The sequence below is a fragment of the Colletotrichum lupini genome, chromosome 5, assembly GCF_023278565.1.
Source record: "Colletotrichum lupini chromosome 5, complete sequence".
In the NCBI taxonomy this organism is placed as follows: domain Eukaryota; kingdom Fungi; phylum Ascomycota; class Sordariomycetes; order Glomerellales; family Glomerellaceae; genus Colletotrichum; species Colletotrichum lupini.
This window is the reverse complement of record NC_064678.1, coordinates 4,495,009-4,522,915: the sequence shown is the minus strand read 5'-3', so window position 1 is coordinate 4,522,915 and position 27,907 is coordinate 4,495,009. Positions and strand designations below refer to the sequence as shown.

General features: G+C 34.9%; 6 protein-coding genes across 6 annotated transcripts; 3 read left to right on the top strand and 3 right to left on the bottom strand.

The window, feature by feature from the left end:
- Positions 1-432: 432 nt before the first annotated feature.
- Positions 433-1,909, top strand: CLUP02_10760 (domain found in IF2B/IF5; the record flags this gene model as incomplete). Its single annotated transcript, XM_049289733.1, has 4 exons — positions 433-444; positions 761-1,601; positions 1,676-1,699; positions 1,764-1,909. 4 exons carry the CDS (start codon positions 433-435, stop codon positions 1,907-1,909), a joined length of 1,023 nt encoding a protein of 340 aa, XP_049146878.1.
- A 698-nt stretch (positions 1,910-2,607) lies between these two features.
- CLUP02_10759 (FAD dependent oxidoreductase) lies at positions 2,608-4,404 on the top strand (the record flags this gene model as incomplete). Its single annotated transcript, XM_049289732.1, has 2 exons — positions 2,608-2,883; positions 3,085-4,404. 2 exons carry the CDS (start codon positions 2,608-2,610, stop codon positions 4,402-4,404), a joined length of 1,596 nt encoding a protein of 531 aa, XP_049146877.1.
- A 1,339-nt stretch (positions 4,405-5,743) lies between these two features.
- On the bottom strand, positions 5,744-6,616 carry CLUP02_10758 (allergen Asp F7; the record flags this gene model as incomplete). The annotated part of the gene is made up of 1 exon (XM_049289731.1): positions 5,744-6,616. The coding sequence occupies one exon, from the start codon at positions 6,614-6,616 to the stop codon at positions 5,744-5,746; it is 873 nt and encodes a 290-aa protein (XP_049146876.1).
- A 141-nt stretch (positions 6,617-6,757) lies between these two features.
- Positions 6,758-18,055, bottom strand: CLUP02_10757 (uncharacterized protein; the record flags this gene model as incomplete). The annotated part of the gene is made up of 13 exons (XM_049289730.1): positions 6,758-6,854; positions 6,910-7,024; positions 7,155-7,474; positions 7,524-7,704; positions 7,782-7,879; positions 7,931-8,106; positions 8,183-8,418; positions 8,484-8,533; positions 8,596-8,679; positions 8,733-8,769; positions 8,832-8,949; positions 8,993-9,182; positions 18,039-18,055. The coding sequence occupies 13 exons, from the start codon at positions 18,053-18,055 to the stop codon at positions 6,758-6,760; spliced, it is 1,719 nt and encodes a 572-aa protein (XP_049146875.1).
- A 4,789-nt stretch (positions 18,056-22,844) lies between these two features.
- CLUP02_10756 (uncharacterized protein) lies at positions 22,845-23,027 on the top strand (the record flags this gene model as incomplete). Its single annotated transcript, XM_049289729.1, has 1 exon — positions 22,845-23,027. A coding segment is annotated over one exon (183 nt), but the record flags the coding sequence as incomplete, so codon positions are not given.
- Positions 23,028-26,523: 3,496 nt separating this feature from the next.
- On the bottom strand, positions 26,524-27,751 carry CLUP02_10755 (uncharacterized protein; the record flags this gene model as incomplete). The annotated part of the gene is made up of 3 exons (XM_049289728.1): positions 26,524-26,839; positions 27,106-27,273; positions 27,468-27,751. The coding sequence occupies 3 exons, from the start codon at positions 27,749-27,751 to the stop codon at positions 26,524-26,526; spliced, it is 768 nt and encodes a 255-aa protein (XP_049146873.1).
- Positions 27,752-27,907: the final 156 nt, after the last annotated feature.

The window sequence follows — 27,907 nt, the reverse complement described above, 5'->3', positions numbered from 1 at the left end:
GCATGATGACAGACGGCAACGGGCACAAACGGAAAGAGTCACCTTGCGGTCACGTGAGACGTACGATCACTGAGTCACAGCCCACCCTCACCTGTCGGGCGCGCAGCCGCTACCTTACAGTGGGCAAAGATAGTCGTCTTCCACCCTCACGTCACACCCCCTCAAGAAAATCTCCCAACTGCTGCAGCCAATTCTCAACTCTGCTCTCACAAATTCGCATTACCGAACCATTTTGTGACGGACCACAGACAAACTCCTTCCGCCATTTCACAGACCGGTCGTTTGGGATTTCTGCACCATATCGCGCCGACAGTAGACTCATTCAGTCGCACCGTGGACCAGCCCAGATTAATACCAGCCCAAAGGAATTCGCCAGGCGCCGCCCCAGGATACCTAACCGAGACTCGGTTCAGTGAGACACAGGCCGCAATCATGGATGTCGAAGTAAGTTACCGTTGCTAGCCCTCCCTCATGCGCACTTCTGAGCACCACCACCCACTGGCCCCTCCACCAATCCCATGCTTGATTACCCCACTGCGAACCGGAACCAGACACGAATTGAACAGAACATTTTCCGTGACTCAACCTCTGTCAAACCGCCCGAGCTGCTGGACATCATCACCACCTGACCGTTGTTCGACCCCCCGTCCCCTCTTCTACTGATCCAGTTTTTTTCTCTTCAATTCCTCAAACGGAGAAAAAAAAAAAGACCCAAACACCATTGAATATCGTTTTCTAACATAGGTGCCTCGCCCCACAGGATACCACTCCCGCCCCCGAACGCAAACAGCGCAAATCCGTCGCCTTCACAGACGAGCAAGTAGTAGTCGACGCAGACGGTTCAGTCACAATGGTCAACGCCACCGAGGAACCCAAGGAGACAGCCCAGTCGCACACGCCCCGTACGCCGCCGCTTACCGCAGCCCTTGAAGCCTTACATGCTGATGCCAATTCTCAAGCTGGAGCCGAAGATGCGACGGCCCCTGTCCCCGATGTTGCTGAAGATGGCGGGCTCGACCTGTCAATGAAGAAAAAGAAGAAGAAGAAGGTTCCCAAGGAAGGTGACGACGCTGAGGAGGCTGCCGCTGGCGAGGACGGCGGTCTTGACCTGTCGATCAAAAAGAAGAAGAAGAAGACGAAGGTTCCCAAGGACGGCGATGAGGACGAGTTCACCGCTAAGCTCAAGGCCCTGGAGCTCGAGGGCAAGGAGGAGGGCGCCGAGGCCGAGGGTGCTGCCGACGATGGCGACATGGACCAAGGTACCGGTATCTGGCAGCACGACGAGACCAAGGCCCTCAGCTACAGCCTGCTTCTGAACCGCTTCTTCCACCAGCTGTCTCAGAAGAACCCCGACCACGCTCTGAGCGGCTCCAAGAGCTACAAGATCCCGCCCCCGCAGTGCATGCGTGAAGGCAACAAGAAGACCATCTTTGCCAACATTGCCGAAATTTGCAAGCGTATGAAGAGAACCGAGGAGCACGTCACAGCCTACCTCTTCTCCGAATTGGGTACCAGCGGTTCCGTCGACGGCAGCAGACGCCTTGTTATCAAGGGTCGTTTCCAGCAGAAGCAGCTTGAGAACGTGTTGCGCAAGTACATTAGTGAGACTTTGCTCGGTGCCCCTGACGTTTGCTGCCGCGTAGATGCTGACCAAAGTTCTTTTCTTTCCCTACAGTCGAGTACGTCACCTGCAAGACCTGTAAGCTTACGAACAAAATACCCCACCATTGCGTCTCGTTGCGATTATTGACAACCGACCCCAGGCAAGTCCGCCGACACCGAGCTGTCCAAGGGAGAGAACCGTCTGTACTTCATTACTTGCAACTCTTGCGGGTCGAGACGTTCCGTCACCGCCATCAAGACCGGTTTCTCCGCCCAGATCGGAAAGAGAAGAAAGATGCAGGGTTAAGCGACGACAACCAAATTACGACCCCACGGACCAGAAACGAGAAAAGAGTTGGAGAGGTGTTTCTTCTACGCTATTTACGTCCTTTAGCGTACTCTTGTCTTGTAGATATGACCTTCGCTGGCCCAGGCAGTGTGCACTGCGGCATTCACGGCTGCGGCGCTCCGGGTGGCCAATGGATTGATGGCACAATAGAGAAAATTGGCGTTTCCACCCTTAAAAATTGGTACGGTAGTCGGGCAGTAATGTCAAATTTCTTGATAATGCTCATGTCTTCGGCAATTTTTTGAACACGCGTATCTGCAGTAACCAGCAGTCTGTGGAAATCTACGACAGCAGTGACGCAGGCCGCGGACGTGTGTCAATGATGCCGCGTTTCGGCTTTCGTACGGTGGGAGGAGAGCAAGGGCCGGAGGGGCAAGGCCGGGCGACCTCACATGTGCGGCGACCTACAGTCAACCACCACCACCACTTTTCTCGCCCAGGCACATGACTGATCGGTTCACGCGACCAACATCACATAAATACCAACATTGACGACTGCATTTCACACAGAACTTTGGCTGCAGTAAAAGTCTCTAACATCTAATTCACAACATTCAAAAAACGGCACATCGCGGTTTTACAAAGCTTATCAATAACCCCTCAACCCCCGATAAGAAACCCCGAGCATCTCAACCTAACCCTCAATAAGCAAAGCAATGACAGGCGAAACCCTCCAGCCGGGCCAAGCCGACCTGCCCTCGGCCAAGAGCACGGCGTCGTACTGGCACCGCGAGCCTTCCAAGACGCTGCTTGGCCACCGGACCACACGGGACCTGCCGCCGACCGCGGACGTCGTCGTCGTCGGCAGCGGCATCACGGGCGCGTTCGCTGCCAAGGAGTTGCTGGAGCGGGCTGGTGCCGGCGCTGGTGGGGAGGGGAAGAGGGTTGTTCTGCTTGAGGCGCGGGAGGTTTGTTCGGGGGCTACTGGACGGGTGAGTTCTTTCAATTTCTTGTGTATTTTGAGAATGTCTCGTTATGGAGGTTCTTCCATTGTTTGGAGGGGCTTAGACGGGGGTGACTTCCTTATCATCGTCTCACTCACTCATACACGCCATACTATCTATCCCCACCAACATCCCAAGCCCTCCGATCTACCTTAAAAAGGAACCTTTAGAACTAACTTGACAATCCAGAACGGCGGCCACTGCCAGCCGGTAGCTTACAACCCAAACACCGCCATCGCAACCTTTGAGCTCGCAAACTACGCCCACATCCGTGACCTCATCGCCAACAATGCCATCCCCTGCGACTGGGTCTCCCTCCGCGGCGTTCACGCCCTGCTGACGCCCGATCTCGTCGACGCCGCTCGCAAGCAAATCGCCGCATTGCCGCCCCGCTTCGCGTCGCTCGCGCGCCTCGTCACGGACGCGGAGGAGCTCGCAGACCTCAGGATCCCGGACGCCGCCGGCGCCGTCGTGCAGGAGGAGGCGGCAAGCGTGTGGCCCTACAAGCTCGTGTCGTGGATCTTTGAAGATCTGCTGCGGAGGTTCGGAGCGGACAAGGCTGACGTGGACACTTTGACGGGAAACGTCGGGCAAGGTGTCTCCTTCAACATCCAGACCTCCACGCCCGTAACACGCCTCCAACACCTTGCCCCCTCAACCCCATCCGGCACACCATCATGGATCCTCCACACCCCTCGCGGCCAAATCGCCACCGCGCAAGTCCTCCTCGCCTCAAACGCCTACACCTCGCGCCTCCTCCCCCGCTTCGCAGACCTCGTCGTCCCCGTCCGAGGTCAGGTCGCCGCCCTCTTCCCGCCCCGGCCGCGCGCCGAGCTCGGGAGGAGCTATGTCTTCATGGCGAGCTCCGACGCTGCGAAGGGTGAGCCGAACCAGGATGATTACCTCATACAACGGCCCGGCCCCGGGCTGGAGATGATTCTGGGCGGTGGGCGGGCGAACGGGACGCTGCGCGGGGTGGGTATTTCTGACGATGACGAGGTTGATCCTGTTGTTGCTTCGTATTTGAGGCGGGCTGGGGCGAGAAATCTTGATCTTGCTCGCACTACTGATACTGGTCGCACTAATACGGTCACGGGAACAGGGCAGACGCAGACGGAGGCGCAAGAGGAAGAGGACAGCGCCACCAACGCCAATAGCAAGAAGGAGCTACAAGCGAGTCACGAGTGGACGGGCATCATGGCCTTCTCGCGCGACGGCAGGCCGTGGGTGGGACAAGTGCCCGCCGGGACCGTCCTCGGCGGCGGGGAAGGGCTGTGGGTCTGCGCCGGGTATACCGGGCACGGGATGCCGCAAGCCGCGCTGTGCGGGCGGGCTGTGGCGGGTATGATGATCGGCGGCGGCGGCGACGGCAGCAGCAGGAGGGAGGATGACGTGGATGGGGAGGAGGAGCTTCCGGCTGAGTTCTTGGTCAGTGAGGAGAGGGCTGAGAAGGCGAGGGCTTTGCCTTCCATCAAGGAGATGGATGACTTGGATATGTTCTTGTTGTAGACAAAGGTGCCTGTCGTGGCGAATCTCTGTGCAACTTCGGAATAGGGGCGTGTGTAAACGGTGCAGTTCCTCTGCGAGTTTTCGACATCATCCTCTGTACAGCATAGGTAGCTCTTGCTGCTACAAAAGCCCCCAGTCTGTGGCAATGAATAGATCATCTAGACCTCGCCTTCCAACTCAACGAGATATCGGGATATCGGTCCTCTGTGAACAGTTTCCCTCGCCAAAATGGAACAACAATGAGGACAAGGCGCATTGCGAAGATGGGACTGGACTTAGGCCATCTCTCTTTCTCTCGTCCTCGGCTCGTGAAACCAGCCTTTACCAAATAAGTCAAGGCAACTGGGGCGCAGGCAGACGAGGAATGCTGAACCGCCGCCCGGCTCGCTGGACTGGCCCAGGACGATCCGGATCGTTGCGGAGCGAGACACGTACAAGCCTGGGTGTCAGAGACAATCGCCTCTGCAGACTCCAGAGAGGCAAGAGAAGGGGGGGGCGAGGGGGCTTTGGGGCTCGACGGCTAATGCAGCCACGGTAACAGATGCGATGCAGAATGTCTCTGTCAGGCTGGGCGATGTTTGCTTTTTTCTCTCCTCTTTGGAGTTTGGACGTCATCTGAGCTGGTCGTTGGAATGTTCGACTGTGTCATTTTGCAAACCAGTGGGAGGCTAGGTTTTGCCCCTCCTTTGCCTACTATGGCGAACATTTCGTCAAATATCATTGCGTCTCGAGTGGAATCTCATGAGGGTTCTCGGACATTAAGAATGCCAAGATGTGGAAGAGGGCAGTCACTCGGCCGATTGTCCAGGAAACGCGGAGAGAGGGATTGCAGATCGAGTTCCAATAATGGGATTTTTCTACTTTTTGTTTTTGTCCTGGAAACCACATTGGTCCCAATAGCCCATTCGGGGATACCATATGGTGGTAACACCCCTAATAGATATATACATTGAAAGTTAAGTTTAGAAACTGACCGGTGGACAAGCATGTCCACAAACAGAACACCAAATGCATCCGCCCAGGATGGACCCACGAACGGAGTACGCATACACAGGTATAGAGATATTCGTCATCACGTCATCAAAACCGTAGTTTTGTTCGTAGTCTTTTTGTTATCCAATCCAGTCCCGTGCTGTGAACCAGGCGCCGTCCTCATTCAAGTGAGGTGAAATGTGACCATAATTGTTATTGAGATTTGAGAGAAAAATGGCTGTCTTGGGAAACTGCCATGATAGGTGATCAGCGCGGCACCTCCATTGGGAAGCGGCATGGCAAAAGACGATGAAGCACCCGCGGAACCCCAGAGAAGCTGGAGCGAGAGCGCGCACCAGTGCGCCTCTTAGTCAAGGAACTTCCACTCGACAGTCCCGCGACCAACGCCGAGGCTGCCGAAGAGTTCGAGGAAGGCCTTCTCGCTGACGTCAATGGCATCCGCCTCGCAGCCCATGCACTTGTCGCGGACGGTGGCAGTGGTGGTCTTGCCGTTGCAGGTGATCTGGACCTTCTTTCCGCAGTACGGGTTGCCGTTGGACTGGGCACCCATGACCAAGTGAGAGACGGCAACAATGTTCTCGGTGTTGTCCTTGCCGCTGTCGTCCTCACCGCAGGCGCCAAGACCAACAGCGTAGTAAGTCAGGTCACCAGTGTGCGTGGTGCCGCCGGAACCACCGCCGGAACCACCAGAAGCAGCGGAAGTGGTCGCGGGAGGGGCCTGGCTGGTAGTAGGTTGAGGCGCGGGGGCGGGAGTAGTGGACGTGGTAGGAGCCGGCGGGGGAGCAACGTAGACAGAGGTTGAAGTCGGGACGGGCTCGGGAGTCGGGGTCTGGGGAGCAGGGACGGGCGTAGATGTGGTGGTGGGGATGGGAGCTGGCGCCTGCTGCTGAATGGATTCCTTGATGGGAGAAGCAGCCGCGGAAGGCTTGGTGGAGGTTGACAAGGTGGTGTAAGACGGCTGGTCGGCGGGCTCAAAGAACTGGGCGGGAACGGAGGTGGTAGGAAGCGCCGAGCTGGTGGACGAGACCTCGGGTTCAACCCAAACGGTGGAGGTTGAATCAACATATTCGGTCACGTAGGCGGTCTCGGTAACCCACTCGGTGACGAGGTGACGCTTCTGGTGCTTGCCGTGGACATGGCGGCGTTTGCTTCCATGCTGATGGGGCTGGGCAATGGCAGTGGTAGCCAGTACGGCGCAGAGGAAGGCGGCGGTCTTCATTTTGGCTTGTCGAAGACTGTGTTGGTAGTCGAAGTGGTTTTGGTTTGTGTGATTCAGGAGACTTATACGGCCTCTTGATAGTAAACTTGGTGATCGTCCTTTCCGTCAAGGTGGAGTTGGAAGCGAAATGAATGCAATGGGCTAAGCCTCTTGATCAGGGAATGTGCTTGCTACAGCGTGGGAAGCCTGGTTGGGTTCAAGGTTGTCGATGGGAGCTCGGAGCAGTCCTTGGTATGTACTTGATGTTTGGAGGCAGACTGATTCTGTAGAGTTGGGATGAAAAGGGAGTTCACTGAACTCTCTGTGTGACGACAAGACGGGATGAATCCGTTGGTTGGTAGTTTGGATGAACCTCGAAACAGTCTTCTGTGAAGGAATGAATTGGTGGGACTGATAGTTGGTCGAGCACTGCTCAAGGGTCCAAGAAAAATGAATGAATGGGTTTGTGGTCAAACAAGAGGGAGCGTTGTTGGATGAGGAAAAGAGAGAAAAAAGAAAGATCAAAAAAGGTGTACGAGACTGGGAAGCGGATGTCGACCAGGATTTGTATGGCAGGCAAAAACTGCACCAGACGACAGGCACACAAACACGACGTTGGAGTCCTGGACAGCAACATCCAGGGCCGGCCGCAGGGCCAGGCACAGGTGAGCCACTTCGGGACTGGCGAGACTGGGCGAGGTGGGAAGAGGGGGGCGCGGAAAGCAGGGCTCAGGGGGTGTGCGTGGTGGAGGAAGAGGAGGAGGCCTGCAGGTCTTGCTAGCGCTGGCACCATTCATCCAATGCCACCACCCTCTCGCCCAACCAAGTGACGAAGGAGCTGCTGACGGTGCCCTCGGTACCTGAGAGAGCATGGAAGCGCTGTCCAGGCACAACCAGGGCCGCACCGTAGGGACGGGTAGCGTCCTACAGAAGTCGCGAAAGCCCCGAGAGGGAATAAACAGCAAAAGTGGGGGGATGACTGCAGTTCCTCCACTGAGAATAGCAGTCATTAGGACGAGGTGCAAAGAGAAGAACCCCATAGTACTGGAGATCCTCCCCCTTGGCCGAGGCAGTTTCTCTGCGTTTTCTGAGCGAGTCGTCAATCGGCACTGAGATGGTTGACTTCACGGCAACTGTCGTTCGCTGACCCTGGCTCTGGGGCTGGACGTCCGAAAAAAGAACGTACCAAGACAGAAGAAGCAACTTGAACGGTCCATGGAGGTGCGAGAATAGCCCGTTGGATCCGTTAGCGCAGCCTCTTGGGAGTCTTGACCGACCTGCTCGCTGCATCATTGGCACCGGCCCACCAAGGGACAATCCTCACAAAAAAAATACGTGCTTCGGGCCATTTCTGGCGGGCCGGGCTTGCTTCGTAGCCTTGAAGGGGATGGACTCGACTCCTTGATACGGGCGTGGCCCCCTCTTGACCCTACAACAAGGCTCGATCGATCCACCATCTTGATGTTTGCTGGCCGTTCGCCTACTACGTAAACAACCCCAGGACCCCAAAACTGTCGTTGTCTGGAAGTCAAGCCGTTAGTCCTGGTAAGCAGGGCGGACTACTGCACACTAACCCAGACATCAGACAAGCGGAACTGGGTGCCGAGGAAACGTAAGCCGTTCGTCGTTTTGGCCAGTCAGTGAACCAGCAACTGCCAACGTCGTGACTCGTTTTGGGACTGAGAGGAAATCATCGTCGTATGGACGGCAATTGGGTTGTCGGGAAGTGGAAAGAAGATCGGACAACATAAGGTGGGTAGCGAGGCGCAGGCCATGGATCTTGGAGTTCGGGGGCGGCAGGATGTAGCCGAAAGTCGTAAAGTCTTGCCAAGTCAGCAAGCATCACATAGCCAAGTATTGAGCCCATCACATGTCTCTAGGGCCTTACCGAGACCGATTCCCTCGCGGCTGGTTTGGTAGGTATGTTCTGTCTGGTCTCTGCCAGCTGACGTGCTCTGCTATTTTGTCGCGACAATCGCTTGATCGCGGTAGGCAGTGACTGTGTGACTCCGTCCCATGTCCTTGCTATTGCCCGCTCGTCCAACCTTTCACTTCCCAATCTCTCTGTCCAACTTGCCTTGTCGCTTGTCACAATGCCATCTTGTTTCCTTCCCCGGCATTGCATGATTGGACGAACCGTCGGACAGGTGCTTGTTCCTTGAAACACGCGGAAACTGGGAAAAGGGTTCCAGCTTTTTTCGCTAGTCAAGAGTCCAGGGGGAAAAGAGGCCCAGACAGTGCCAGGGTCCGAACACCGTTGAACACCCCTCCTTGGGAATCCTGGATGCGAAAGAATGACGATCAGCCGGTGGCTCCGGGGGGGCCCAGAGAGTACCGCAGTCGAGGACGGGTACCTGCTTGTCAGCCGCCAATCTTTACGCACATTCGGTAGGGTACTCTGTGCTGCGCGGAGGCCTGCGACGTATTGCTGGAATGTGGACGGCTCGTTGCCGCGCTGAAGAGACAGGAAATATTCCAGTGTTTCTTTGCTTCATCTTCTTCTTCTTCTTCTTCTTCTTCGTTTTTTGGTCGGATGAAGCAGTGTCCAGCGCCCATGGCGGCTGGCTGCGATGTAACATTGAACAGACTGTGCGCCCATGGAAACATTGAGAAACAATGGTCGAGAAATTGGGGATGTTACCTTGCCACGCCGCGGCTGCCCCCATCATCGCACGCGGCAGGTATCTGTATCCGTACCTAACGTCAGCACCACACTACAGCGCATGTGTGGATTGTTCCTGAAGTCCAGGCCAGTGCCGAGGGGCCGTCGTTGGAACATCAATTCGCGAGAGAAGAGAGACCGAGGGTAACACCAACAAGACTTCTGAAGGTATAATGTGTGTGCCTGAGGCTCCCGATGGGCACCTGCCAGCCCGAAGGAAGGAAGGGGGGAACTTGGCTGCTTGGGGAAGGGCCGGAGGGGGAGGGAGAAGAAATGGCAGGAGAAACGAACAGACAGGATTCCAGGAACGATATAACAATAGAACCTAATAAGGCGACGTCCAGAGTCTATATATAAACTAATAATAACCCCCCCTAGTTAAGGTAAGAGTCCCGTATATAATAATAAGTACTTAGATATTAGTAAATCCTAGCTAAATTTAACTAATTAGACTTCGTTTTTTTTTTTTTTAGGGTACTTAGGTTAGAAATATTTTAAAAATAAATTATAGCTAATTAGGGTATTATTACTTAATTAAGGTCCGTTTTATAAGAAATAATTCTAACTTATACCTTTTTTTTATCTTAGCTAAGTTACGTCCCTTTTTTAAACTTTTATATCCTTTTTTTTAAACTTTTATTTTTTATTATAATTTTTATTAGAAATTTTTATTATAAAACTTACTATTATATTCGAAATTTATTAATAATTAATTAAAAATATTTCTAAATTAATTTTATAATACTTTTTTATTATTATAATAATAATAGTTTTAAGTTTTATATTAATAATAAGAGGGGCCGGCTTAAGAATCTCTTTATATTTAAAACTAATAGTATAAGTTTTATCCTTATTATTATAATTAAATACGCAATTTATTTACTTATTTTTATAATAATAAAGTTAAGTAATCCTATTACTAAAAGAACTCTATTACTATTATTTAGAGGCTAATAGCTTTTATTTTAATAGCTATTACTAATCGTTTTTTAATATACTTAAGAAGTATTTTAAAAAGGGTTATTATATCGACTTTATAATTTTTTATAAAAGATCCCTTTTTATTATTATTAACCTCGAGGTTATTTATAAATTACTTCTTATTTTATATTAATATTTTTAGCTTTATTAATAGTTTTTTATAAGATATTATATTAAAATAATATTACTTGTAAAGGGCTAAGATATGCCCTTAAATACCCCCCAAAAGCCTAAGGCTATTATAAATAATAAGGTATTATTTACTATTCTTTTTAAAAAGAATAGTATTATAAATAGAAATATTTCTAAAATATTTTTAGTTTATAAAATCAACTATTTTTAATAAAACGTCGCTTAGATAAAAATAAACGTTAAGCTCGGCCCCGAGGAGAGTTATAAAGTTTATAAATTATAAAATATTATTAACTATAATAAATATAACTTATTCCTTAATTAATACTCTTTTTAACTAGATTTTATAACTTACCCTCTTTTTAATATATACGAGCTAACTTATTTAGTATTTTATAAATATTATTACTCTAAACTCGTATTAAATAAGGATATTTTTAATATATTATTTTATTAATACTTATATATTATTATATTTAATATTAATTATTTTTAAAAATCTTTAAGACCTCTAAGTAAATAAGCTAAAATAGTAAAATAGTTAAGGGTAAGCTAGTCTAGCTTACCCCCGCTAATAATTCTAATAATAATAAAATAAATTCTTAAATAAACCCCGCTATTTTTACTTAGATCTTTATTAAAGATATAAATAAGTAAAAGGTATAATTAAAAGTTAAAGAATAATAAAAAATAATAAGTTTAGGGAAGTTTATAAGTAAAGAGTTTATTAAAATAAAAGTATTTTACTTACCTTTTTAAAATAGTATTATATAAATTAAGAGTATTATAGTATTATAAATAAATATTCGTAGTAAATATATAAATAGAGGTTAAGGCTATAAATACTAAATAAATAATATATTATTTATAAAAATTTCTTAAAAATTTCTTAAAAATTTCCTAAAAGTTTCTTAAAAAAAATTTAAAAATTTCTAAAAAGTTTTTAAAACATTTCCTAAATATTTCCTTAATATATTTTAAATATTTCCTTAACATATCTTAAATACTTTTTAAATATTTCTATCTTTTTAATTTCTATAATATTTATAAATATAAATTAATTAATAAATAATAAAATAATAAATTATTAACTTATTTTAATAAATTATAAGCTCATTATATAATTATATATTTAATATAATTTACTAGTTATTTATAATTAAAATATTAATATTATATAATAATATATATATTTATTATTATAATAAATAATATATATATATAGTCTTATTATATTATTATTATTAATAGTTAATTAATATTATAATTAATAATTATTCAGCTACTTTCTCTTAATTTATATAAGCCTTAGCGTTATAAATATTTTACTAAGTAAATAAAGATTTTAAAACTATTTTTAAGTAATAATATGTATATTACGAGCCTAAATCCTAACTTATTAACTTATAATTTTAATAATATCCTTAACTACTTTAATAAGTTTATAATATAAAAAGTATATAAAGTTTACTAAGATAATATAAATATTTACTAATATTATATTTTAATATTATATAGTTAATATTAAGAACTACCCGAGTAGTTAATAAAAATAGAATATAAAAATAAATAAAAAGTATATAAAAGCTTTAAAACTAGGGCTATAATTATATTAATTATACTTAAAGTTTAAATAATAATATAATAGCTACTTATTCTCTTTTTAAATTTTAATAATAATTATTATAACTTAATATATATAACTAAAACTAAGACCCGCCCTATAAACTTATAATAGCTATAGTATATTATATATATAAAAATATAAAAATACAAAGTAACTCTTTTAAATAAAGGAATTATAAATAAGTTATATATAAATAAAAAGTAGTATTTACGTAATAAAGTAATTATTATAATTACTTTAAGTAATCGCTTGTTAGTATTTATTAAGTAATTATTTAATAAATAAAAGTAATTATTAATAAAAAAAAATATTTATAAGCGGACTTATATATAATATAAACTTAAGCTAGGCTTAAGAATAGACTTTTTATAGCTTTTTTAATAATTAACTTAGTATTAAATCTTATAATTATTTTTAGTTATTCTTATTAAAACCCCCTTTTAATAAGGTTATAATTAATTACTAAAGCTTTATTTATTCTATAATTTATAAATATAATTTTAGAGAAGCTATTTATAATTATAATACTATTTACTTAGTACTCGTAGCCTTAGTTTTTATTAATATACTTATTATAATTAGCTAATTATAATATTTTAATTACTCTTATTTAATAAGTTAACTTTATAAAACTTACTAAATAATAATAAAAAACGACGATATTTTTTAAAACCTTAAGTACTTTTTTATTTAACTTTAAAAAACTTATTAACTTAATTAATAAACTAACTAAGGCCGAGGATAATAAAATACTTAACGTTATTTATAATTCTAATAATAATATAGTTTTTAAAAAAGTAAATTCTAAAGAAATACGACGTATTATTAAATAAAATAATAAGCAAAATAAAAGACTCGTAAAGCTTTTTAATAATAACTCTACTTAGATAGTTATAATTTTAATTAAAAATAATAAATATATTATTACTTTTTAAAATATAGTTAACGAAGCTATAATTAACTTAAGAATTAAAAAAAGAGAAGTAAACGATTTAAAATAAAAAATTAGAACTCTCTAAGCTATTATTAGTATTATTAAAACTCTTATAAATAAATAAAAAAAACTTAAGTTTAATATACTTATTATTTTTAATAGAACTACTAAATATCTTAAAGGATTTTTAATTTAAATTAAAACTTATTAAACGGTTTATATTACTAATTTTTATAATAAAATTAAACGAATTATTTACGTAATAACTTTTTTTAAAAGATAAGCCCTAGAGTAGTTCGAACTTTTTTGCAGAAAATTCCTTAATAATAACGGTTATTTACTATATTATAAAAAAAAAACCGTAAATATTTTTATTAATATAATAAGATTTTAAAATACTTTTAAATCTTTATTTTAAAACCTTAATAAAAAACGATAAACTAAAAAAGACCTAGCTAATTTTTAATAAACTAAGTTTATTTTATATTATATTACTAAGTTTAAAAAACTTATAATATAATTCGATTTTATTAAAAAAACCTATATTTTCTCGTTTTATTAAGGATTAAAAAATAAAGTTAAGGACGAACTTAGTAAAATAAAAATATTAATAGATTTTTTATATTATATTAAGCTTATTATTAAAATTAATACTTAATTATATAAACGATATAAAAAAAGGGAAAAATACGGCGCTTTTAAATTAATTTTAATAAAAAATACTAAAGCTATAATAAATTACTAAGTAATTATTAAAATAACCTAAGAAATTAATAATAATAAAATACGTCCTATAAATAATATAGAGGACCTATAGACCTTAGTATTACTAAATATAAAAAACCTCGTTAAAAAAAAGACTTTAAATACTATAATTATAATAAAATAAGATATATAATTAGAAATTATTAATAACCTAAACGTATTTAATACTAACTTATTTTAAAAAAACGAGCTAATATTATAAATAAAAAAGTCCCTTATAAATAACTTTTATAAATAGTTTATTATAATAATAACTATTTTATTTATTAAAATAATAAAGAATAAATAAAATAGTACTTAAAATAACTTAAAAATAGTAAGCGATCTAAGTATAATATTATTTTATTTCTTATTAAAACCTTAGTAATAATAATAATAAAAAAGGAAATACTTACTTATTAACTTTATATTTTTGAAGAAAATAATATTAAATACTTTACTATACTTTCTTAAATTTATAAAAATATAATAGAAAAGGGTAAAACGGACCCTATTATAAAAATATACTTAACTTTTTTAAAAGACGTATTAAGTAAAAACTCTTAGTTAATATAAAAGAATAGCTCCTTAAATTTAAAAAAAAAGGATTTAATATAAAAAGAATTATAAATAATCCCGTTTATATAATAAGAACTAATATATAGGCGTTATAAATTAATATACGGGCGTCGCTCTTATATAAGCGTTATTATTTTACTTTTTAATTAGTTTTAAAAAATAGTACTTCTTTATAAAAGTAGTAAAAATAATTATATTAATATAACTATTTTTATTATTCTCTCTAACCTAAGCTCTAGTTTAGAATTTTTAAAAATAAGAATACTATTATAACTTACGTACTTATTTAGAACTATTATATTACTTATTTAAGATCTATAAATTTTAAATAAGTTAATAATCTAAGCTTTTATAAATTTTAAATAAATAAGGCTTCTTTTTATTATATATTTAAAATATATAAAAAGTAAATTATAATAACGTTTATTTAACTACCTCTTTTAACGTAATTATAATAATTTATTATTATTATAAACTATTTTTTATTAGTTCTATTTTTTTAAATACTAGGCTATATTAGTTATTTATTTATATAATTCTTTATTATCCTCTTTTTATTAAAAACGCTGAATTAGCTCTTTATTTATTATTAAAATAAGCTTAATATTTAGTTTTAATTTAGCTAACTTATTTTTTTTATAAGCTTAGTTAGTATTAACTTATTCTTATTTTTAAATAAACGGCCTCGCTTTTTATTATTAATACCTTAATTATTATAAATAATATAAGTTTAATTAACTAACCGGCTTTTTTTTAAATAAAACTAGTTATAATAAAATAAGCTATACTATATTCTTTAGCTTATTATAAAGGGATATAATAATTTTAAAGTTAAGGATTTAATAATATAGATTTAAAAAAGACGTTTTTTAAAAACGCTACTAAGGGTATACTTCTTACTTATTAAAAATAGCTAAATTTAATATTTTAAAATAGATCTTATAATAATATAAAATACTTAGCTTAATTAAAATAGTATAATTTAAATTATAAAATCCGAGGGGCTTTAAAAATAGCCTCTTATTAAATAGTATTACTTTTTTTATAAGCCGGCTTTACGTCCTAATTAAAATAAAATATTTTAAAAAAAGTATTATTTAAAGTTTATTTAAGTACTTAAAACGAGTATTTATATACTCCTAGTTTATAAATACCTCGTCCTTTATATAAGCTTAGTAAAAGCGTAGCTCTTAATTACTAATTATATTTAATATAATATTAATAAGCTAATATAAATAACTAAAACTATTTAAAAAATAACTTTTAATATTTTTAAATAAAATAATAGGCCTATTATATTCTTAAAAATAAGCATATTACGTAAAAGTACTAGAGGATTAGGCGTTAATTATTAAACTTTTTATAAAACTTAGTCTAGGCTTTTTTAAAAATATACTTAGTTTTAATAAAAATAATAAGCTTTTATATTATAAAAACTTTATAATATATATAAAAGGGGGGCTTATTAATAAGTATATTAATATAAGCCTTATCCTTATTACTTAGTATAACTATTACTTATATTAATAACTAATACTTTTTATTATTAAACTTATTACTATTATTACTATAACTACGGTCCTTAACCTACTTTTATTTAGCCCTAAGTATAATATTAAAGTTAATATAATAAATATAAAGTTATTACTAAACGTTTAAAAACTACTTATTTAGTATAGCTTTTATTTATTTATTATAGTTTATAATAATAATAATAAGGTAACGGACTAAGTATTAGTTTATAAATTAGTAGATATTTACTAAAAAAAACCAAAAACCCTTTAGGTTTTTATTATTAATAAAGCTAAACGTAGCGTTATAAATAGATTTAAAATAGGTCTACTTAGTAACTTAGAAAAAAGGGAGCTTAAAACGATTAGTATTATAAATATTATTAAAGCTAATTATTTTAGGGAATCGTTTTTATATTTAAAGATAGTAAAAAAAGGTTTAAATAAGGTTAATAAGGCGGTTTAGCTCGTCGTTTACCTATTTTACTATATATAAAATATCTCGCTTATTAAATAGTTTAATTAATATTATAATTAGTAAGTATTTAGCTAGTTCTTTTTAGTTTATACGAGCCCTAGTATTATAAATATTTCGCTAGGTAAATAAGGACTTTAAGAACTATTTTTAAATAATAATACGTATATTACGAGCCTAAATCCTAACTCGTTAGTTGATAGTTTTAATAATATTTTTAATTACTTTAGTAAATTTATAATATAAAGGGTATATAGAGGGTTTAAAGCTAGGGCTATAATTATATTAATTATACTAAGGGTTTAAATAATAATATAATAACTACTTATTCTTTTCTTAAGCCTTAGTAATAATTTATTATTTATAACCGTATTTACGAAACTTATATTATTAAATACTAGCGCTTTATATAGGCCTAGGCTTATTAAACTAATTATATTAAAAAGTGTATTAAATAATTTAGCCTTAAGCTTTATATTTATTCTATTTTATAATATTAAATTTATTAACTCTTATATAGTAGTTTTTTTCTAACTTTATAAGTATAAAAGATTAATTTTAACGGGATTACGCTTTAAAAAAAAATTATATAATACGGTATATTTTTTAACTATATAATATACGTAATATACCCTAAGTACGCGCTTAACGTAATATAATAATTTTAATACGAAAACTACTATATAATTTAGGATAAGTAAGCTACCCTTTTTAACTACTTATTAATAATAAGCTAAGTAATATATTTATATAATAATACTAATTAAAAAGGTTAATAATAGAAATTAGTTATAATAGTTAATTATAATAATCGGCTATAATAGTTAAAAGTAGCCTTTTTTAATTATAAAAGTTCTAAACTTTAATAATAACGTAGAGGTTTTTAAAAAAAGAGCTAAATAGGCTAATATTTATTATTTTTTAAAGTTTATAAAGATTTTTTTTATTCTTATTACTTTTAATATTACCTAAAGCTACTCTTTATTTAAACTAAATAGATTTACTAAATAACTTTATTAAATAAACTTATTAATATATAAATTATTATTTAAATAGCTAGTTAGATAACTAATTAAGAAGTTAACTAGTTAAAATATTATTTTAATAAGAATTTCTTAGTATATAGTTAGTAATTAGTAAGTTAAAAATACTTATTAATAAGTCTATTTTTCTTAAGCTAGGTACCCTTAGTTAGCTTAATACTATAACTATTATAATTAACGTAAGTATATTTAAGAATTAATAAAGTACTTTTTAATAATATAAAGTTTAGCTAGGTAATAATATAAATACTATAAATAGCTAGGTTAATACGGATATTAAGATTTAGTATATTAATATTAACTTAAAAATTATACTTTATAAAGCTAAAAATCCCTTTAATATAAGCTATATTATAAACATAAGGGAATATATAAAGGGCCCCTTAACCCTTAATAAAAAGGAATATATCTAGCACGTATAGCTTTAACGAGGTAATGCGGGATATTCTTATAAAGAATATAAAGAGTGAATATTCATATAGAAGCAAGAATATATGAATATAGGGGATATAAGCGTATATAAAAGAGGTTTTTGTAGTAAAGAGAGTAATATAGTTGAATTACTATATGAGAAGTTGCTTGCTTAACGAAAGGTCTAGGTAGGCAAATACACGCCTACATATAGGCATAAAAACCTCCTACTAGAATATTCCATTGCTTATTAATTATGATATAATTAATAAGCGTATACGTAAGTAAATGCGTAATCGTAGTACGTAATTCCGCCTCGAGTAAATTCCAGATTATTCAGTTACCTTCCAGTACTTTCCATTGCTCACGTAAGCTTATATAAGCAGTATTGCTTACATAATCAATACCTATAATAATCTACAGAAGTCGTAGATTAATATGGTATATAGTTTGCTTACGTAATATTGATAATAAGGCGAATAATAAGGTAAACAAAGTTACCTTCGTAACAATACTCGACTATACAAACGACGTAAAAAAAAAGGAAAGGTACGACGCCCTTAAGCTAACTTTAGTAAAAAATATTAAAGCTATAATAAACTACTAAATAACTATTAAAATAACCTAAAAAACTAATAATAATAAAGCACGTTTTATAAGTAATACGGAGGACTTATAAATCTTAGTATTACGAAACGTAAAGAACCGTAACGGAAAAAAGACTTTAAGTATTATAATTATAATAAACTAGGATATATAGCTAGAGATTACTAATAACCTAAGCATATTTAATACTAACTTATTCTAAAAAAACGAGCTAATATTATAAGTAAAGAAATTCCTTACGGATAACTCTTATAAATAGCTTATTATAATAATAACTACTTTACTTACTAAGATAGTAAAAAATAAATAAAATAGTACTCTAAATAATTTAAGAATAATAAATAATTTACTTTATTACTTATTAAAACCCTAGCGGTAATAAAAAAAAAAGGAAATACTTACCTATTAACCCTATATTTTTAAAAAGAATAATATTAAATACTTTATTATACTCTCTTAGATTTATAAAAATATAAAAAAAAAGGGTAAAACGGACCCTATTATAAAGAATATGCTTAACTTTTTTAAAAGACGAATTAAGTAAAGACTCCTAGCTAATATAAAGGAGTAGCTCTTTAAGCTTAAAAAAAGAGGACTTAATATAAAAAAAATTATAAATAGCCTCGTATATATAGCGTAACGAGATAATATAAACTAAAAATAACTTATTAAGTTCTAAAAAGAACTTAATTTAAATAAAATACTAACTAAGTCTATTTATATAATATAACGAGTAAACGCTAATAAAAAATTTATTTATAAGGTTAAAAAATAGCTCGAGGACCTCGTATATAAAAATAAGATCGAAGTACTTAAAAAACTAACTCTTAACTTCGGAATTACTAATAAAAAAATCGATTTTAAAATTAAAAAAGAAAATATTGAAATAGGAACTAATTCTTTTTATTTTGATAAAGTAAAATCACCCTATAATTCGAACGAACTTCGTAATGTTATTTAATAACGTACTTAAATAGAAATTAATTATAAAGTACTATTTAGCGTTAATAATACTAGCTCTAAAAAGGATAATAATAAACTATAATATAAATATATTTATTTATTTAAAAATAACTAAGTTATTTAGTTTTATAGAACCGAAGAACGTAAAAAAGTTACGATAACTCCCTATATAAACGAAGATTACTCTCTACTTAACCCTAAAGACCCCTTTTATAAGGAATTATTCTAAGTAAAATACTTAGATAATAAATACTTTTAGTATTTTATATCTAAGTAAGATAGTCGTTTTTATTTATAAAGACGTAATAATAAAATTATTAAGGATATTTATATAAAAAATTAACTATTTAACTAAACGTTACTAAGCTTTAATAATAATAATAAAGCTATATTTAGTCTAGACCCTAACTTTTTTATAAAGTACCTTAATAGCGAATATATAAAGTAAAAAGACTATAGATATAATTAATACTAAATTTATTATATTAAAAAGGCTAAGGCTTAGAGGGAGTATTAAGAGAAATATAAATAAAAAACCCGTTTAAAGAAATAGATAATAAAAAACTAAAAAAGTTAATTATAAAGGAATAACGAGAAGTAAAAATAAAAAAAAAGTTCTTATATATAACTAAATAACGTAACGACGCATATTTATAAGTTAACCTCGATATTTATAAACGAGGATTAAATATTATTATTAATAGCGGCGCATAAAAAACTTATATTTTATTAAAAATAGTAAATAAACTTAATTTATTATAAGTATAAAAGGATAACTTATATTAATTATAAACGGTAAAAAGAGAACGAGTTAATTATAACTATAAATATATTAATTAAGAAACCGTATACCTCTTAATATATATTAATAATTAATAAGAATAATTATAATATAATATTATAAAAATCGGAAATATCGATGTTATCCTAAGAATCTCGTAATTACGAAAGTATAATTTATAAATAAATTAGATTATTAGTTAGGTCCTCTAAGAAAATTTAGTTACTAAACGACTTAAAAAGAAAAAGGGTTTAAATAGATTTTTAAGAACTCTTAAAAAACGAGAATAAATATGATATATAGCTTTTATTAAAATAATAAAAAGCTTTAAAAAGTTTATAACTAGTACTAACGATCGGGGATCGTAACGACTTTAAATTATATTTAAAAAGTACTAAATATATATAAAACTATTTATAAAACCTAAAGAAATAGGATTATTAAAATATAGTAACTAGGATATAAAAATCGAACTTAAAAAAGGAATATAACTTAGGTTCTTTTTAATATATTTAATAAATTAAAAAAAATAAGAATATTTTGATGAATATATTAATAAGAAACTTAAAAAAGGACTTATTTAACTATCGAATTCTCTTATAAAATTACCCTTATTTTTCGTATTAAAAAAAAGAATAAAGAAACGAAAACTAATTATTAACTATAGAAAACTTAACGAAATTACGAAAAAGAATTACTATCCCTTACTACTTATTACTAAGCTTAGAGACTTATTTTATAAAGCTAACTAGTTTATTATTATAAATCTTAAAGAAGTATTCAATTAGATTTAGATTAAAAAAAGAAATAAATAGAAAACGGTATTTTAAACTTATAGAGGACTTTTTAAGTACCTTATTATACCCTTTAAACTTATTAATACTTCAATAACTTTTTAAATAATAATTAACTACGTACTCTAGGAGTACGTCGATATTTTTATTATTATTTATATTAATAATATTCTTATTTTCTCCCCTAATTTTAAAATATATAAGAAGCATATTTATATAATATTTTAAAAACTTTAAGACGCTAAACTATATACCGAACCTTCTAAGTACGAGTTCTATACATAAAAAATAGACTTCTTTAAATATATTATTATATTAAAATAAATTTATATATAAATATTAAAAATAGAAATAATTAAGGACTAGCCTATATTATAAAACGTTAAGGACGTATAAGGATTCTTAGGATTTATTAATTTTTATTAACGATTTTTTAAAACCTATATTAATATAATTAGACTTCTTAATAACTTAATATAAAAGGATACCCTATTTATTTAGGACCCTAAGTATAAAGAAGTATTTATTAAAGTTAAAAATATAGTCGTTTTTAAACTAGTTATTATAATCCTAGACCCCCGAAAACCTTTTAAAGTTAAGACTAACGCTTTAGACTTTATTATAAAAGCGGTCCTAAGATAATAAAATAAATAAAAAAAGCTTTATTTATATTATTTTTATTTTAAAGTATTTTACGGAGTAAAATTAAATTAGTAGATTTATAATAAGGAATTAATAACTATTATTAAAGTATTTTAAAAATAGAGGCTATAGTTATTTAGAACTAAGTACGAAGTTATAGTCTATATAAATTATAAAAACTTTATAAACTTTATAATAAATAAGAACTTAAATAAATAATAAGTTAAATAGAGCAAATTCTTATTTAAATTTAATTTCCGAATTATCTATTAAAAGGGTTTAGAAAATAGTAAAATAAACGCTCTTAATAAAAGACCTAATTATAAAGTCGCGGTTTTTAAAAAATATAAGTTATTTTTAAATAAGAAAAAGATAATAGCCTTATATTAATTACGAAGCTCTTTATAATAACTAAAAGGATTAGTACTAGCTTAATTAAAAAAATAACCCCTAAGCTTATTATAAAAATTTATAATATATTAGTATATAGTTATTAAGGAATTATTAAAATATAAAAACGGATTCGTTAGTATTATAATAAATCCGCTATATACGCTAAAATTATAAAAATAATTAAGAACTGCGCGACTTATAAAAAAGATAAAAATAACTTATATAAACCTTATAGCGAGCTATAACTACTATAATTATCAATAAACGTATAGTAATTAATTATATAAGACTTTATTATTAAATTATTAAAGTTTAGAGAACTATTTATTAAAGTATAATACGATAGTATCTTAGTTATAGTCGATCGACTTACTAAGTTTGCTTATTTTATTCCCTATAAGGAATCTAATACTATAAAAAACCTAGTATACGTATTTACTAAAATTATACTTTCGAACTATAATTTACTAAAAAAAATTATTTTTAATAAAGATAAGCTATTTATTTCGAAGTTTTAGAAATCCCTAATTTCGTAACTTAATATAAACTATAAATTATTAATATTATTTTATCCGTAAACTAATAAATAGATAAAAAGGATTAATTAGATCCTCGAGATATACCTTCGTTATTATATAAACTATAACTAAGATAATTAGGTAGTATTTCTATTAATAACCTAGTTTATATATAATAATATAATTAGTAAAAGTATAAAAAAATCTCCGTTTTACCTTAACTACGGATTTTTATTAATAGTATATAGAAAAGTATAATAAGGACTATAAGCTATAAAAGCTATAGTAAATAGAAGTAAACTTAAAAAGATCTATAAATAAGCCTTATTAAACCTCGAGTTTGTATAATAATATATAAAAAAGAACGTAAATAGATTAAAAATTAAAGGACTATTTTTAAAAAAAGGGAATAGCGCTTACTTCCTTTATTCTAATATTAAAACGAAATAACTAAGTAATAAATTAAACTATAAAAAACTTAGACTTTTTAAAATTATTAAAAAGATCTTATTAATTAATTACGAATTAAAATTACTAAATACGATACGATACTATCCTGTTTTTTATATTTTATTACTTAAACTTATATTAAGAGGTTTATATATAGAAGATTATATTATTATCAAACTAAACTAATTAAAGTACGAAATCGAACGAGTTATTAATTATAAAATTAAAAATAAAATACGAGAATTCTTTATTAAATAAAAAAACTATAAATATAAAAAAATATATATAAGAACCTATTATAAACCTCTAGAACTCTTAAGAATTCTTTTTAAAATACTAAAATTAAAATTAAAACTAGAACTCTTAGCTATTATAACGTTCTAGTTAATTACTTTAAAAGTATTATTAAATTATACTTTTCACGTAGCGGCCGATTTATTCTTATTAATAATATTAGGAGGATTAAAAATCGCTTTCCCCTTTTTAAATACTATCCTTTTTTTTTAAAAAAAAACGATTTAATTTTAATAAAAACTAATCTATTTTAGCTTATATATAACGTAAAGCTTTTACCCATTTTTAAAAAAGAAGCTCCTCTACTTCCTCTTTACGTTCTAATCTATTAGTTTTAAATAAAAAACGATTTACTATAAGTACGATTAATATAAAGAAATATTAATAAAAAAGAAAAAAAAACTTATAATTATATATAATATTAATAGTTACGTCGTAAGAACGACTACGACGTATATACTCGTAATATCTTAATTTACTTTTTAATATTTTATACTTTTACCCCAACGAACGATAAAATAAGTAAAATATTACGATTTTAAATCCTCGCTCTTTAATTTTAAAAATAAGCTTTAGTTAACGATATATTGAAGATTTAGTAAATATTTTAGTATTTTTAAAAAAATTACTTAACGAGCCCTAACTTAGGCTATAATAACTTACTTATAAATTTAAAAAAATAAAACTTTTAAAAAAGAGACCTAATATTACGACTTAATATATATAACTAAGACTAGGGCCCGCCCCGTAGGCTTATAGCGGCTATAATATATTATATATATAAAAATATAAGAATATAAAATAACTCTTATAAAATAAAAGAACTATAAATAAGTTATATATAAATAAGAAGTAGTAATTACGTAATAAAGTAATTATTATAATTACTCTAAGTAATCGCTTATTAATATTTACTAAGTAATTATCTAACGAATAAGAATAATTATTAATAAAGGATATATTTATAAGCGGACTTATATATAATATAAACTTAAGCCGGGCTCTAAGATAGACTTCTATAACTTTTTTAATAATTAACTTAATATTAAATTTTGCGATCGCTTTTAGCTATTTTTATTAAGAACCCCTTTTAATAAAACTATAATTAATTACTAAAGCCTTACCTACTTTACGACTTATAAATATAGCTTTAGGGAAGCTATTTATAACTATAATATTATTTACTTAGTACTCGTAGCCTTAACTTTTACTAATATACTTATTACGACTAGTTAGCTATAATATATAGGTATATTTCTTAAAATAATACTAGTTATTAAAAAACTAATAATACCTCGTTAAGTATTATATTAAATTTACTATTCTTTAATAATTCTTAATATTAAAAAATAGAAAGTTAAATATACTATATCCTATAGCTACTCAATTTTTTTTATAAATAAGGCTTTAGTTAAAATAATAAGCGTAACTCTATTATTAATAGTTAAAGAAAACTTAGGTATGCCGGCCGTATATTAAAGCTATTATATTATAATAATACCTCGGTTATTTTAAGTTTTAATATAGATATTTAAGCTATTATAAATAATAATATAATTATCGGAATTATTATTTATAACTTAAGTATTATATTAATATTTAGTATAGAGGTTTAATTTATATAATACTTACTCGTTTAATCGACTTTTTATAAATAGGAGCTTAATATTTATAAAAATTAGGATATAAAGTAAATACGTTATTATAATCTAAATTTTTTTAGATATTTTATAATAAATTAAATTCGCTTTACTAAGGTAAAAGTATTAAGATAATATTATTATTATATACGATAGATAAGTTTTATAGGAATAATTTTATAAAGTCGGTTATAATAAGCGAATTTTAGTATAATTAAGAGGAGATATAATTAAGAAATATTTTTAAAATAATTTAGTAAAGCGTAAAGTAATATATTCCCTTATTATATAAAACTCGTAATATTTAAATTAGTAATAAAGCGATTATATAGTGAAATATTTCTAGCCCTTAATTAGTTAGAAATTTTCCTGGGGATCTATTAATAACTAAGTACTTAATATTATATACGGGACTCTTACCTTAACTAGGGGGGGTTATTATTAGTTTATCGAATCACTCGACGTCTAGCGCCCACGGCTCCGAGCAAACCCAGCCTGCACGGGTTCCTTGCAGCTGCAAGGTACGCGCCAATCACAATTAGACTTTGCCCTGAGCCTCCTCTCTCAGCGCAACCCTCACAGCCCGTCTGGCCCCCTGGCCCGGCTCTGATCCCGGACGATCAGCAGCTCAGGCAATGCCACATCACTTTAACCACTCACCCACTGGGCCAGCAGCCAGCTCTAGCAAGCCATTGCCCTGGAACTGTGTTTGTTGGTTCCCTTCAATCCCTCCCTCTCCTCTCAGCTCTGACACGACATACATCTTCTATGAGGGCCTATTCTGCCACTTCCGGACTTGCCAACCAACCTGCAGTAATTAGTCGGTGGATATTCTTACACGTCGGACCACGTTCCACGAGCGCCAAATCTGCAGAAGTACTCCACTCTGGCATCTCACTGGATAAGCCCTTAAAGGGCGTGCAGGAGCCTTCAGCTGGCTAAAGGTCAAGGTGGGAAGAAAACCCCTCACACCTTTTTCATTCCCGTTGCCAGTGTGTTGGACGTTGAAGTTGTGATACTTGACCAGGTCACCAGAGAGACTAACATCGGCCGCAGCAACTGTTGTATCTCATTATTCCTGATGGTCTCGGGCAAGTCGAGTGATATTTGTGCAGAGTGATGGCCTAGAACAAGCAGTCGAATATCGCAGTCCGGGTTGTTTTTAAGTCCCGCTCCATCGTCTCCACCGTTTCTAACGATCATCATGGCGTATGAACTATTAATGGTGCATAAATGAATTGCTTTCTATTGATCCTAATATTGTCCATCTCATTGACGACACGGATGGAGCTCCCTGCTTCCCGTCGTTGATATTGACGTAAGTTCCGGGGCACAATTACCGTCGCTCAACATCACCCATTCGAAATGCCGCAAGCTGGTCTTTGCTTGCCGGGGTACGTAATGCGATCAGGGAACCACTCGCAAGCTTGGCCATCGTCTAGCTCTTCTGCGGTCTGTCATTGTGCCGCTGGGTGAGCCACTTGAATGGCAGAATGACGGTCTCCGATATGTTTGTATCATCTCCGACGGCCACCTTAAACTTTGCTTGCTACTATGTTCCCTCTAATGTTGACTCATGGCTCGAGTGCTTTGGCTTTGGCAGATGTGCCATCGTCCAGCAGAAGCAGAGTCTCTTCAACTGATGAGGAGCTCTCGCGCTGAGGAACATTTGGTGTCCCGCGGCCGAGGCGCGATGCTCTATCGCTCCAGAAATGGGGTCGCCCATTCGAAGATCACATCAAATCTAATCACTTTCGGTTCCCGTTTGAAGTCGGCTTCTTGCTTGCAAAAGTGTAGAGGAATAGGCCCTCTCTGCTGAAGACGGGGCGATCTTCGTCGACGATTTCCGTTACCAAGAACGCCTTTTGTGCCTTCTTGAGAAATTGCATGTCCGCACGTCTCCTCTTCTTGAAGCAGAAGTAGATAATCGCGTCTGGTTCCAACGCTAACAGGTTGGTCAGAGTCTCCAGCAAGAGTGGAAATGCCGGCTCGAAGTAGACGCAATCGGCTGCCAGAATGACATTGGGCTTGAAATCGACAACCTCTTGCGGTAGCGGTTCGCCCCTATGGTATCGATCAGTCATCCGTACATCAGCCGAACGGTAGCTCGAGTCCCTTCGAGTTTCCTGCAAAAGAACACCTTCGGATGTTCATGTGGACCATGTGAGTTTGAATCCATTCGAGGGTCTTGAGCATCTCGAAGATCTCGAAGCACCCTAGGCTTCCTACCGTGCACATAGACATTCTGGCCCCCGTGGCGTTCCCGGACAGGACCTCTGGGGATGGATGCGCACGGCTGGGATCAAGCGAGCTGGGGGTAAATTACTCACCAGTTCAGGATCATGGGCTTAACTTTGTCTTCGAGGCCATTCAACTTGGTGTTCCGTCCCATCAGCTCGAACATCTCGTCTTGGTCTGTGAGGTACAGCGTTTCCTGCAATCCACAACCTAAAGCCACAGCCAGTCCGACGAGTCCGCCGCCGGCGCCCAGCTCAAGTCTATTTGCTCCGAAAAGCCCCGAGTCAGCTCAGTCCATAGCAATGATGTCTCCTCGTGCGATGACGGCGCTTGGACTAGGACTAGATATCATGTAGCATGGTATGAACCAGTAGTAGAACATGACAGACCACGAGGCCGAGAAGAGGAGCAGACGTGGCAGTAGGTACGCAATAGAAGTGGCTTAATGACTAACATTCTCGCGCCCTTGAGGTTCTCTCGGTGGTAGCGCAGCATGTGTTTTGTAAGCACCATGCCTGCAGGCCAGGTTTGACCGCCGCATCCCGAGGCGAGATCTTCATGGAGTTGAAGGGGAGTTGACAGGAGGCCGGACATGTCATAGGCTGACGTAGTTGCGGCCTTGTAGGTGGGGAGCGGTGTGAAGTCTTCGCCAATGGCCAAGGGCGAAAACTCAGGCGAGGGAGAGCGGTCGAGTGACTCCATCTTCTCTGGTATGAGGGGGTTGTTGAGAATCCGCATAATGCTATTGTGTGTGAGAAGCAGCCCAGGGAGCGCACGGAAACAGCTTGAAGTAATAAGGCGAGGCAAAGTAGGTTGAGCTTATTGGCAGTAGGCCGACACAAGCGGCTAAGCGGTGCTCTTTCTACTTAGGCAGGCAGTGATTGTCGGGAAACG